The 14,132-nt window shown below is 33.9% G+C and overlaps 1 protein-coding gene across 3 annotated transcripts; it reads left to right on the top strand.

The window, feature by feature from the left end:
• Window positions 1–10,023: 10,023 nt before the first annotated feature.
• Window positions 10,024–14,112, top strand: LOC123901213 (probable protein phosphatase 2C 15). Of its 3 annotated transcripts, XM_045951587.1 has the most exons (10): window positions 10,024–10,185; window positions 10,471–10,532; window positions 10,738–11,139; window positions 11,254–11,425; window positions 11,579–11,732; window positions 11,823–11,886; window positions 11,997–12,104; window positions 12,203–12,328; window positions 12,486–12,721; window positions 13,526–14,112. In XM_045951587.1, the coding sequence occupies exons 3-10, from the start codon at window positions 10,927–10,929 to the stop codon at window positions 13,743–13,745; spliced, it is 1,293 nt and encodes a 430-aa protein (XP_045807543.1). In that variant the 5' UTR covers window positions 10,024–10,185; window positions 10,471–10,532; window positions 10,738–10,926; the 3' UTR covers window positions 13,746–14,112. The 3 variants fall into 3 exon arrangements, with proteins under 3 accessions (XP_045807543.1, XP_045807541.1, XP_045807542.1); XM_045951585.1 differs by having other exon boundaries at window positions 10,036–10,185; window positions 11,579–11,886; XM_045951586.1 differs by having other exon boundaries at window positions 10,036–10,532.
• Window positions 14,113–14,132: the final 20 nt, after the last annotated feature.

Below are 14,132 nucleotides of genomic sequence, written 5' to 3'. Positions count from 1 at the left end.
CTTTAAAAAATCATTTCCTTTTGTGCAAGTCATATAAAAAACAATATCAATACAACAATTACTTAATTCTCCATTTATGAGTCAATTTAATAACAAAACTAACTAGCTTAACTAACTAGTATAACTAAGATTGATATCTAATGGTACTAGTAATTGACAACACATTATTAATCCACCAAAATACCAATCTCTTTTACTTGTGAAACTATTCATTTTGTATTTTTAAAAAGAGACATGGAAAAAGTGCTTAATGAATAATCCTATTTATAATTCAATTCCATGGTCATGGTCATAAAGTCTTAAATTGAAAGAAAGAGTATTAAAGAAAAGAAAAAGAAAAGTAATGAATATGTTGGAAGCATTCCCAAAATAGATACCATGCTTCTTAGAAGTAATCAATCACCTTTGTCCCCTCACAAATCACAATCACAATCATCATCACTATACATTTCAACATTCAAATTCAAATTCATTTCATCACAACACACACAAATTCCTATAAATCTATAACAGAGTTGAAAGAAATAGAACTCACTCGAAGCTTATACATGGCGACGCTGCAGAAATTCAAGATCTTCGCGACGCAATGCGGGGTAGAAAAAAGCCCAACGTTAAGCCCAAGGACAAGCCCGTTGATTCAGCTACCGAGGCCCAAAACAACGCTGCGGAGTTTACTTGGGCTAAGCCTGACTCGACCACTTCGGCGGCAGGGACACGTGTCGGTGTTAGAGATGGAGAAGAAAGAGAAAGATTCGATGCGGAGAAACTCATTGAAGGATCTGTTTGTGTCGTCGCCGGCTAGAGAGGAAAATGCGGAAATGGGTCTTTTTCGGTCTGATTCATGGAGGGTTGGACCGGGTTTAAATAACCCGGTTTGGAGCGGTTTACGTTGCAGGTCGTTGCTGAAAAGGAAAGTTTGGCGCCCTATGCTACTTACTATTTCTGAACAGTAATTATTCTCTGTTTAATTTAACGGATCAATTGTATCTTCTTGATATTTTGTTCCATTTAACATATGAAGGTTTATGTTTCGTCTTGATTTATTAGTTTTTATTTTTATTTTTTTGAGTTATCATTTGCAAATTTTTTTTGTAAGGCTTCCTCAATGTGTATTGTCTTGGTTTGGTAAAATCTTATGATTTGGACAAAATATGAAAGGTGGAGGGTCCGATCAGAAACTTGATTGCAGGCGGTCCGACGAAGTGGGTCAGCGAATCGTGGATAGGCTTTGATGCCATCTTAAAATTAAGTATTGAGCCTAACTCAACCTTACAAAATTAGCTTGTAAAGTGAGGATTGTCTCTAGTTTATAAACACTTAGTCAGACCATCTCACAAACGATGTGAAACTTGTTAACTGATGAGAAAGTTAATTATTCCAATAAAATATTGAGAAAAACAAAAAGAGAGTAAAATTATTGGTGATCATTGTTTGTAGTACTTGGGTATGTACCATTGTGTCTTAAAAAAAAATTAATTTATATGTCATGCATCCAATAATATACTGATATTTCTTGTATGGTATTTAAAAACACATGATGTGTCACATTCATTAAATGATGTGGCAACGCATCATTGGATGTATGTGTAAAAAATCTTTACACCGACAGTGCACAATAATTAAACTAAAAAAAAATCTATACGATTATTTAATATCATGTCATATTTATATGGTAATTTATCTTAAAATAAATTTTATCCATGGAGTGCTCATACTCAATCAAATTTCAAACTACCTTAAAAAAATAATTTTCCTACATTTTCTATAGAATCAAATGGAGCATAATTTTTAATTTATTAAAAATAAAATACTGGAAACAGCGCATAATTAAGCTTAGGCATATGGTCATGTTATGTTATATTGAAAATTTGATTGCTTCGGGAGAAACTGTTCTTGGTCGTTTGTTACACTTCTTTTCAGAAGAAATAGGAATGTAAAGTTAAATTGGAATGGGAATAAGATAAAGAGAGGCTTGTGACACCGACACGTTATGAATTGGGAGAGAAGAATACTTTCTTAAAGCATGGACAACCATAGTCAACATCAGGCAAAAGTTAAAGACGGAAAAGGGATTATGTGCAGTTGATTTTTCTATGCAGTCACTTTATAGCCGTTCGATCGTGATCGGACGGTTTAAATAAATACAGTCAATTAATACAAAATTTAAATTATGACTGTTTGATCTTAATTGGACGGCTATAAAGTATAAACAGTGTGAATGCACGACTACACGGAATCCGAATCTGTTAAAGACGTTATTCTTGTCAAACATCCACAAACAATGACTTCGGTTCTTGTTTAGCATAGAGAAAAGTCCCTAAAATTTTAACCGTTTAAGATTGAAAATTAGGTAGGTTGGGAAATCTATCTTGATCGACTAGAGACTCGTTTAATTTGATTATTATCATTTATGTTTCAACCTCAAATTTGTAGCACTGAGTTTTTGAAGTATTGTCTGCTTTGGATGTTGCGTAAGTCCTCGCGATTTTATTATTTGTAAAAGGCATCTCATTGAATTTAGAAATGTAAGTATTGTATATAAACTATCTCGATTTTCAAGCAATGTGAAACTTTAAAATATATAAGAATAATTGACACTCGGTCAAGGTTAAGCGAGCTAGTGGATTCAATCCCCACAAATAGTGCCATTGATCTTGAATGATCAAAATCGGTGGTCAGCTTCGAGCATCGTCACGTTAAGGTTGAAGTTGTTGTTGGGGGTACTCGTAAACATTCAAACGCTCAAGTCGGTATGAGAACGTGAAGTGTGAGGTTTAGAATTAGAAATTGCATACCTAAGTCCTTCTTGAGAAGAAGTATATATCTGTCCAGCGCAGAGCCTCAGTCATTGATGAGGAAGAGGTGATTACGGAATCCTCATAAATTGCATGACGGAGTCAAAGGTCTTTGTTTTTTAAACGAGGAATCAAACATTAAAGTTGTGACCGATCAAGCGGAAATTATGGAGGAGATTGCCCAGCCTATTAAGATTTGAAGGTGTTTTGGGCTCCCAAATTGGACATGTCAGGTCCTTTGAGTTTGGGCCGAGCATGAAGGCGAGCACGAGACTTGGCCCAATCTAAAACAATTTATAATATTGATGTTTTCTCTTTAGGCCCCCAACGTATCTTTTATACCAAAAAAAATCCAATTTTGTCCTTGATAAAAACTTCGGTTCGCAGAAAACCGAAGTTTTTTCTAGTTCAAATTCGGGAAAAATTCGGTTAACAGAAACCGAAGTTTTTATTAAAGGGCAAAAAAAAAAGTAAAATCCGGAGGAGGGAAAGAATCAGGAGAGGCCTAAAAAGAACACATCTACTATAATATTTTCTTGCAGCTAAATTTCTCTTTTGTTGGGTCATATCAAAATATGTAAGATCAAAGTTTTGTACAAACATATATACCCAATATAGAAACAGTTGGAACTACATTTCTCTCACTTTCATTTCTATTCTCTAACACCCTTTCAAGTTTCAAACATAGATGCCTAAAATGTCAAACTGTTGCATATGTTGATTACAAAATTGCATTATACAACACTGAGCATAATGCTTAAATGAGAAATTTAGTAGAATCTTTTTAGAACAATTCAATGAATTTAGTAGATCTTTTTTGGAGGCTCCAATGACCATATATTGGACCTATCTCAATCTAACGTTATGATGGTTTGGCGGTTCGCGGATTAGCAGTACCCACCGACTATCAATATCAGCAATGCACTTCATCCAACAATAAACCTAATCCGAATTTTAGAGCTACAACGTAATCAAACTCAAATGAACATAATGTTGAATTGAATCGTACCGGTGCTAGAGTTAATTGTATTAATTGTCTTACTAGTCACTGACAATGGGGAATCCCAACAGCTATGAAAGAAAATGCACATGTAATTTCTAGCATATGGCCTACTGCCCTTACTTGACACTGATCAAGAAGTTGAAAGGGACTTGATAATCAATCGTCATTTTACTCCACAACCACAATTCAGTCTTACCAACAAGCATAGTTCTCTTCCTGCAAGGTGATACCGTGATAATGATATGATATAATAGATCTTGTCTTGGTTATGAAAGTGATTGAGCAAATGTACGGTTTCTCCCTTTTTTAACCATATGCGGGGCTGGGCACAACCGACCCAATCCGATTGAAACCGTTCGGCCCAAACCGAAACAGAGTATTCGGGTCGGTTTCTGTGGAACCGCGGATTGGAATTGTGTAAACCGTGGATATTAAGGCATTGAATGGGTGGTTTACGGTTGGAAGGTTTCGGCCCATCGCAAACCGAAACCGAACCGTTATTAATTTATTATTATTATTAATTATTAATTATTATCAAGCATATAGCTACTAACAGCATAATCATTTAAAAAAATAAGTAATTAAAAATTTAGACCAAAGATTTAGACAAGATATTTGGATAAAAAAATAGAAAATAATGGGCTAACAATATGGCTAAGTTTAAAGGCCCTGAAATTGGGGAAAAAACGTTTGGACAAAAAATGACACAAGTAACCTGCAATTATATTGGGCCAATTTTAATTAAAAATTTGAGAAAAACAAAATTTTTAAAAAATGGTTTAAACCGTTGAACCGAACCGAAACCGAGTCAATCCGAGAAACCATAAACCGACCAAACCGAGTATTTAATTGGTTCGATATGGTTATGCATATGTCACCCATCGGTCCGACTGGTTCTAAGGTTTGAGCCCGAAACCGAACCGAACCGAACCGATGCCCAGCCCTACATATGCCATTCTTTGGGTTTGTTGAAATTACTGTTGTCTGTTGCCACTCCAGCAACAGTGCCACCAACCAATGAATCATGTTACAAAGAACAAGTCCTCAATAGCAAATTTCATTCAATATCTCATAAACAATTTTGTACAATACATCCAAGTGTCAATATATGTCAGTATTAAGTTACAAAGTTGAAATATGTTATCAGTAAAATAAAATATAAATAAGCGCTTAAAAAAACAAAATCATGTGATTTTTAGTAGCAGATTGTGGTGGAACATACATGACAAGATAAATTTGGTTACTAAGTCACTTATTCACCTTGTTTATTAAATACTCCCTCCGTCCCGAATTATAAGAGAAAATAAAAAAATCACACTTATTAAGAAAAAGTAAAACATGAGAATTTGAAATATGTTTTTGTGGGTTTTTCTTGAAATAAGTTGCATAGGAAGATGTAAAACCAATTTTTATTGGTGGTTGTTTATTGAGAAAATGGTAGAGAGAGAAAATTAAATGCAATTTGCATTTAATTTTATGAGAATAAGGGAAAAACATTCTTGAAAATGACTTTCTCTCTTATAATTTGGGACAAAAAAAATGACATTTTTTCCTTATAATTTGGGACGGAGGGAGTATATATGCTAGTAAATTGGTAGGATCAATACAAGCTGGCAAACAGTGGTTGTTTTGTTTGTCCCCTGTCAGTGGAGCAAGCTAATCCCTCGGGCTGGGCCCATAATAAAAGGCCCATCCTTCCAAATTGTTACCATTTTGCTTGATGAATGTTATTCGTCTCTCTCCCATATTGCTCACACTACTGGTAAAATTTACACAACCGAAAGATATCTTACGATAAGATTTATCGAAAAATATCATTCGGTAGATAAGAGGATACATGAGGATTCTAATCAATTTAAGAGAGACAAAGAGCGACCATATTTTGCTTATTTTCAAAGTTTGAGCAATGATCCAAGACACCTACTTGGCCTGGGATTCCTCAGTGATATGATATCTCATGTTGGTGAAAGGTTGTCAAAGTAGTATACATCCCGGAGAATGTGTCCTTTAACAATCTTGTAATGCAGAATCATTATTACTAGTAAATTATTGGTGTATGCATCCTCTATTTACTCATTTATGAATTATGAGTTGTGACAATTCACTCTTTTTTTTCTTTCAATTGTGCTTTAATGAGTGACATTTTAGAGAGGTTCTGCACTCTCACCATGGAGTTCTGATTTTTGTCTATCAGCAGTAATTTTGCATTCTCTATTCCTAGAACTTTGACCCATGCGGTGCATGGGTCTAATTAGGTGTAATATGTAATAATAAAAAATAAAATACAAAAATTCTAAGAGCATTTTCAATAAGAGTAGTATAGGGAATTTCATGAACTAATTATTCTATATTTGTTTATGTGCTTATTTTATATTTTATATATTTTTTAAATAATTTTTGAACCCCATGGTTTTGTTTACTTATTAAAAAAAAATTGCTGATAACTAAAGGTTCAAAAATTGATGATAATTAAAGGTTAAAAAAAAAATTAAAGACGTAATCAAGAACATAAACTTAAGTAGACATCCATAAATAAATAAAAATTGTGATTAATTCCGCCGTTCAAATTTATTGAAAACAGGGTTAACATATTAGGATTCCTAAATTCTTTCATAATTGAAGCACATGTTTTAGCGGTTAAAATGTTTTATTGTAAGTAAGAGATGCAGGTTCGATGACAAATCTGTATATTTTTAATATAAAGCTGCAATAAAAACAAAGAGAAAATGAGGGGAAAAATTTTTGGTTTAGGGTTAACTTATGTTAGCAAGCTTATAATATAAGAGATTATCGGTTTTTAATTGTTTAAATTGTGCAATGAAAATTGATGGTGCTTAATTGTCGTATGAAATCTTTCCTATGAAAGTTGATGGAGCTTAACACTTTGTGGACATAATTTAAATCACAATTGGTCTGCTAGTGCATATTATATCAATTGATCATCGGTTAATATTAAATCTGCAATATTAAAAACAAAATAATGAATGTGATTAGTGACATGACTATGGTTGTGTTTGGTTGTATTGCAAAAAAATTGATTTAGTAGAATTGAGTTTGATAATAACTTTTCAAATTACACGTGATAATAACTTTCCAAATCTTACATGATAATTATTCTCTAAATTTATGATCCGGTAGAAAAAAAATCATTGATCAGGAAAGACATAAAAATATTTCGCGATGAATAATATAGTCAACAATAATTTTGATATGATATACTTTTAAAATTGATGGTGCTTATCAATTATTGCACATAATTTTAATCATAATTGGTATATTTGCCATAATGGTTGGAAATATTGCCTTGCATTGAAGGGTTACGGGTTCGAATCCTAGTCAAGACAAAATTGTATTATTTTTTAATAAAAATTGCAAGATAAAATGGAGGGAAAACATGGAAAACAAATTAGGGTTTAGAGTTTGCTTGTGTATACAAGCTTATAATATAAAAGATAATTTATAAGTAAATAACGTTAACAAATTTTACAACCCAAAGGTTGGACCATCCATATGTTAATCATATTCACCGTGAGGCAAACTCTTGTGCTGATGCTTTTGCGTTTAAAGGCTACGATGTTGGTTTCACACATGTTATGCTAGATTCAATTCTTGCTTATATTAGTACTCTTCTTGATAAAGACTTAAGGGGAGTTTGTTCCTCTGTAGTCGTGTCTTAGCTTTTCTCTTCTTGATTAGTTAACTGTGTAATTAATTTGGACCGTCCGATATCATATTTAGGATAAATTGCAATGTTGGTCAAGAGTTTTCTATGCCCAAATGCACCATGGCAGCACAATTGGCCGCATTTGAGAGTAACAACACTGTTGCATCATGCTACAATACAAACAGATGACTTGGTCATTTTGTCAAAGTTGGCTAGTTGTTGTTACATTAATCTAATGTCACTTTCAAAAGTGCATAGAGCTAACGATGGACACAGATTTTCCTCCTCATCATAATTTTTTTTATCCCAATTTAATAAATCCATCGACTCAGTAATGCATATTAAATTTTATGACGGATTTAGAGAAAATATGCGGTTTTATGTTGTTCTGAATCTTAACCATCAATTCAACTATATTTTTTTTAATTTGTGTGTAATTCTTTAATTGAGAAAATTGATAAATAAAATTGCTAGGAGGGAGCATCGGATACCTATGTAAACCTGCAGTAGTTTGTATTTTTTTGACAGATAATATACCAGTTGTTTAATGAGTAGCTGTACAGAGCAACTAATATCTACAGAATATATAAATTGGAGGAGCATTAGGTACTCACTCATCATGTGACAACATGCTTCTTTCTTGTTTTAATTTTTTTGGCATGACATTTTTGTTTTTAATTTTTTTAATTATATTAATCATTTGGTATAAAATATCTTTAATTAATTTGACTTTTAAATTATTTTTAATTATTTGTACCAATTTTTTTTTAATAATATAAAGATTATTATAACATAACCAAAATCAACATGAGAATTTTTTTTTGAAGAGACTCAAATTTCGGACAGTATGGTATGGTTGTGGTTTTTGACAAGAAATTACTACTAATGTGTTGTGCAAAGCTGCATCGCTGTCTACAACACATGATTGCATCCCAGAAACACATGCAAATTCCTCGGACACGTGTCTTTTCCCACTCACTCACTCGCCAATTCCCATATTAACATTTCTTTATTCATTCACTTCATTTTCCCCTCTCTTTGTTTGTTTCTTGCTTACACACTGTGGTCCCTACTATCTCCCTCTGTTTCTTGTTTTTCCTTCTTCCTTCCTTCCTTCACCCAATTTCCTTGTTATTTTCCTAATTCGACCACATAAATAATGTTTCTCACGCAAATCTGTTACTGCTTAGCTTCTTTGTTGCCATATAAATTGATTTTGTTAAAATAATTATTTTTAATTTTTATGTTTGTTTTTGATTCCTTTAAAAAATGTAAGTTGAATCTCGAATGTGAAAGTGATTTACATAATAAAGTTAAAAATCAAGTTTGCAATGAAAAATTATGTGTATCTTTCGCTCTATTTTGTCGTGCCACTCTAAGCACCATGTCTATTTTGATCCTTGTTCCCCTTTTCGCCTCACCCTATCCGATTGGACATCATATCTTAGCTTCAACTCATTCCGACATAGTGAGATCCTATTGTTACGCCTTAGTCCAAAGGGTTAAACGGACATTTGGGTTTTATAAAGTAATGTGACTCTCCACCTATTTCATTGTCTTCTTACCCCCCCCCCCCCCTCCGTGCTAAAAGAAAATAGTCAACAGCGTAAGACTTTGTTCTGAGCCATCTTGTTAAGGAACGACAGACGGTTATAGTGGGAAATGACGAAGAATGGAATTCCAACCAAATAAGAAGACAAGAAAGAAAAATCTTAGTTGTTGAATGCAGTTATTTGATTTGTTTGTTTTTAAGTAGAATTGATTTTGTCATTAGAATTGATTTTATCTTAAAGCTATAAATTTGACTTTTTGATTTTATAAAATTGATTTATACACTAAAACTTAGTGTTTAACTCATTTTTATATAAATGGATTCAAACATCAAACATTTCAACATCAATTTTTTTTTTTTTTTTATCTACCATCAATTTTGAGTCACCCCCTTCAAACCAAACTTACACTAATTATTTTTTCCTGAAATAGAAAAATGAGACCAACATAGTGTGGCACAAGTGGTAGATGCTTGGGTCCCTTAATTATTTGGTCCCTGGTTCGATTCCTGACCGGTGCGTATGGAGAAACATTTGTTGGAAGAGGTCAATCCCTTAAATGAATCTCGATTCCTGACCGGTGCGTATGGAGAAACATTTGTTGGAAGAGGTCAATCCCTTAAATGAATCTCAGTTACCTCAAGCCGATTAGTCTCTGCAGTTGCGCGCGTAAGATATCTTTGATTTTTTTAAAAAAAAGAGGTTGCAATATGTTTCCTCTAGGTGAAGGAAAACATAGGATGCATTGTAAAATACAAATATTAGACAAAATATTATTTTTTTATTTTAAATAATTTGTGTGAAAGACAAAAAATTGTCATGTAATTTACATAGGAACAAAGTTTCAGTTTTTGTTCAACTCTAGTTCATCGGCCTTTAGATTGTTCAGACTCAATAATAATTTTAAAATCAAACACAATATAATTGAAATTATTTTAGTCGATCCTTTAAGTTTTTTTAACCAATCAAAGGCATCTATAAATTAAAAGTTAAAGATACCGACTTTTAACTGAAACAGAATGTGGGTATTAGTAAGCAAAAGTTTAGCTTTTACATGTCAACTAAAGCCACTTTCTTCTTTCCATCCATGAAAGCTGGCTTCATCCCAAGCTACCACCCCATCAGCATTTGCTTTATTGCCATTCTTTGTGCTTCTTGAACCAGAATCTACATGTAAAACTTTAATCTTTGCTTATCTTGTTTTGGAACAGACTTTGTTCGGTCCTAAAAACATTTTATGCTTTTTTGCTGTCCCATTTTTTTTATTATTTTAAGTTCCTTTCTCTTTAGGAATTTGGTAGTAATTAATATTATTTTAATGAAATATTATATATATGTTTAGACTTTAGAATAATGTGTTAACAGTTCATACCTAGTCATCAATACGCGTTTGGTGTATGTATTGATTGATATAGTAACTTTTTTTTCCCCTTCTTCTGTGCATGTTTAATTGCTTAGTGTAACATTCAGATCTACAACTTGTTTTGTGCTGAGGGTGCACATTTCAGACATTCTCACTGGTAATTCTGTTACTTTGTTTCTTTTATTTATGTTTTTAATTTGTGTTCTATGTTTTTGTCTGCTTTGATGTCTCTTCCTTTCTGTTTTGGGAAAGTCTAATTCAAAGTTGAAACTCACAGTTCATATATTTCAGTAGTGGCTAAAAACTGAGTCAAAAATTTGCATTTTGCACTGATATGATAACTTTGTTTGTGATGAATGCAGATCAAAGTAGTGTTTCTTTGCAAATAAGTGCTTACTGTGTGGAAAGGTTTGGTTTTGTATTGATGTGTGTGCCCTTTTGAGTGTTTTACATTTGGAGATCTAATATACTTGTGAGGAAGAGTGTGTTTTGAAATTGGACTAATTGGGTCTGTCTGAGACTAAGAGGAGGGTTCTTTGGTGGGGTAAGATATGGCCTCCGGTGAAGGGAGGCGATGTCATCATCATGATCTTGTGCCACTTGCTGCATTGCTTAAGAGAGAGATGAAGAGTGAGAGGATGGAGAAGCCTACTGTGAGAATTGGTCAAGCTGCTCAGTCTAAGAAAGGGGAGGATTACTTTCTAGTTAAGACCGATTGTCAGCGTGTGCCCGGGAACTCTTCAACAGCCTTTTCTGTATTTGCGGTATCTTTCACTATTTCCATTTTCCGATTATATTTACTCCTTTTGAACTGCATGAGATAATAGCTAGCTGTCCGAAGATTGCTTTAATTTTTACTCATTTCTTCTGGTTCACAGATCTTTGATGGACATAATGGAAATGCTGCTGCTGTTTTTACTAAGGAAAATTTGTTAAATCACGTGCTTTGTGCTCTTCCTCGAGGGCTTGGTCGAGATGAGTGGTTACAAGCTTTACCGAGGGCATTAGTTGCTGGATTCGTTAAGACTGATAAGGAATTTCAGAGCAGAGGTTTGGACTTTGGCTTTTATATTCATTTGTTGATAGAAATTCTATTCTTGTTGAGAGGATGGAAATAGTGAAATACAAAAGTGGAGGATCAGGAATTTGATCTGTTATTTTTAACTGATTTTACAAGTCCTAACCTAATTTGATTTTCTTCAGGAGAAACTTCTGGGACCACAGCCACGTTTGTGATAGTTGATCGGTGGACTGTGACAGTTGCATCTGTTGGAGATTCTCGTTGTATACTGGATACACAAGGTGGCGCTGTCACCACCTTAACAGTTGATCACAGACTAGAAGAGAATATTGAAGAGTATGTTAATATTGATTTTCTTATCTCTATGGCCGAGTCAGTTAACTTTTTCTGTATTGCTCATGGTCATGAGTTTCACTGTATACACAGGAGGGAACGTGTTACTGCAAGTGGAGGTGAGGTTGGGAGGCTTAGCATTGTCGGTGGTGCTGAGGTGCGCATATTATGTTGTAATTACATTTTTTACACAAAATCAGTTTTCTAATAAAGGACATTTCATGTAGCTTATCATTGTTTTAAATGCTTAGTTCTGAATAAATGCAGATTGGCCCCCTTCGATGCTGGCCAGGAGGTCTATGCCTTTCTAGGTCAATTGGAGACATGGATGTTGGGGAATTTATAGTTCCAATACCATATGTCAAACAAGTGAAGGTATGATTTGTTTCTACTTTCCAGATAACCTTTCACTCTTTTGTATCCTGCAAAGGTCTTTATTCGAGGAAAATCTTACACTTTTTCATGAATTATAGCTATCAAAAGCTGGTGGGAGGCTTATAATTGCCTCTGATGGCATATGGGATGCTGTATCATCAGAAATGGCTGCAAAATCTTGCCGTGGTTTGCCTGCCGAACTTGCTGCAATGCAGGTTGTTAAGGTAATATGTTCTATAATGTTATCTGTAGCTTAATTTTAAACCTATTCTGCAATTTTGCATGTCTTCTGCCTTGTAAATTGACACTAGCATCATGTTTACAAAGTTTACAAAGTTGACATTTCGCCTCGTGTATTTATGTGTTCCTACTGTTATTCAGGAAGCACTAAGAACTAGAGGGTTAAAGGATGATACAACATGCATAGTAGTTGACATAATCCCACCTGATAACGAATTGCCACCAACACCTCCCCCCAAAAAGCGGAATAAGCTGAGAGATCTTTTTTTGTTCAGGAAGAGGTCCCGTGATACCGCTGGCAAGCTGTCAAAGAAGCTTTCAACTATAAATATAGTTGAAGAACTGTTTGAAGAAGGATCAGCCATGCTTGCTGAAAGGTAATATTTTATTCTCTTTTATAGACACATTTTCAATTGACGAGTACCAGAAAACTCATTATTTGTAATTTATACTATAAGGTAGAATCTTAGTTTGGAATATATTAGTCACCGGTTAGATGATGGCTTTGAAAATATTCTGACCGATATTCAAAATGAATGTATAAACTGATTAGTTGAAGCAACAGAAGGAAAGATAACCTTTTCAGTGCAATAGAAAACAATATCCACCTGATAAAATTCCAAGCTAAAATTGACTAAAGCAGAAAAGGTAAAATAAAGAAATAACTTGTTTAGATTGCAAAGTAAACACGGATATGACATTATGAAGGAGATACTGTGCAGTGTGCAGTAGGCACTGCAGTAACTCTGCTTTATCTGGCATCCTTTTTTTGATTGTTCGGATAAATTGTGCCTTTTCTTTTTATCTTAAACAGAAATGAGGTATCTTTCCACTACAGTAGTTTAGTTTGTCTCCGAACAAAAAACACAATATTAAGGATCTTCAATATAATTTCAACATATAAGCATATAGACAAGGTTTCATGGACCGAAAAAACAAGGTTGAGTCAATATATTTATCAATTTGTCAATTCTTTCTTAGGATTCTATGCCAGTCAATTTTATTGTGAGTTCTGTCAGTTGTGAATTTGTTCTTGTCCGGAAGCAATACATGATTGGAATATTTTGTGCACCTGGTTTTCTTGTTGAGTGAGACGTACTCGGACAATTTTCTATCCACAGTTTAAATATTAATGAAACTGTTCTGGTTCACAAATATTTAATACCAATTGTGCCCTACAGATTAGGAAATGAGGAGAACTCGGGACAATCAACATCCGGCCTCTTTGTCTGTGCTGTATGCCAAGTTGATCTAGCTCCAAGTGAGGGCATATCTGTCCATGCAGGTTCAATTTTCTCTACAAGCTCGAAGCCGTGGCAAGGTCCTTTTCTATGCTGTGATTGTCGCAATAAGAAGGATGCAATGGAAGGTAAACGTCCAAGTGGAGTTAAAGTGTCATAGTAGGCTCAAAACTGGAGTCATTCTATTTCACAATGTTTTATAGGCCAAGTAATTGATTGAATCTCGCAATCAAGTAGAAATGACTTGGACCTGAGAGAGCAGACTGCACTGAGTTTTTGGGCGTATGAAGATTGTTCATCTCTACCTAATTGTTAGAGTTGGAGGGTTAAGATCAGTGTGAGGTAGATTCTTTTGTATTATTGTATAGTAGTTACTAGTTATGTTATTTAATGTGCCATCAAAATCAGAATAATCTTTATTAACTATGCAGCATCCCAACTTCCTGTATATAAACTTTTAATCTATATATATGGATTGAAAAATCAATTCATCTGAATGCATGCAAGAGTTGTCTGTTAAACATTTATTTTTCATGTTGTCTTTTTG

Source organism: Trifolium pratense, linkage group LG1 (genome assembly GCF_020283565.1).
Source record: "Trifolium pratense cultivar HEN17-A07 linkage group LG1, ARS_RC_1.1, whole genome shotgun sequence".
In the NCBI taxonomy this organism is placed as follows: domain Eukaryota; kingdom Viridiplantae; phylum Streptophyta; class Magnoliopsida; order Fabales; family Fabaceae; genus Trifolium; species Trifolium pratense.
Note: the sequence above shows the minus strand (reverse complement) of the source record. Positions and strands in the feature narration are given on the sequence as shown.

Excerpts from the sequence above, each read along its gene's own strand:
- LOC123901213 (XM_045951585.1), top strand. The coding sequence starts at position 10,927 with ATGGCCTCCGGTGAAGGGAGGCGATGTCATCATCATGATCTTGTGCCA. Across the intron at positions 11,140-11,253 it reads CAGCCTTTTCTGTATTTGCG|ATCTTTGATGGACATAATGG; the intron begins GTATCTTTCACT and ends TCTGGTTCACAG. Across the intron at positions 12,722-13,525 it reads TCAGCCATGCTTGCTGAAAG|ATTAGGAAATGAGGAGAACT; the intron begins GTAATATTTTAT and ends TGTGCCCTACAG.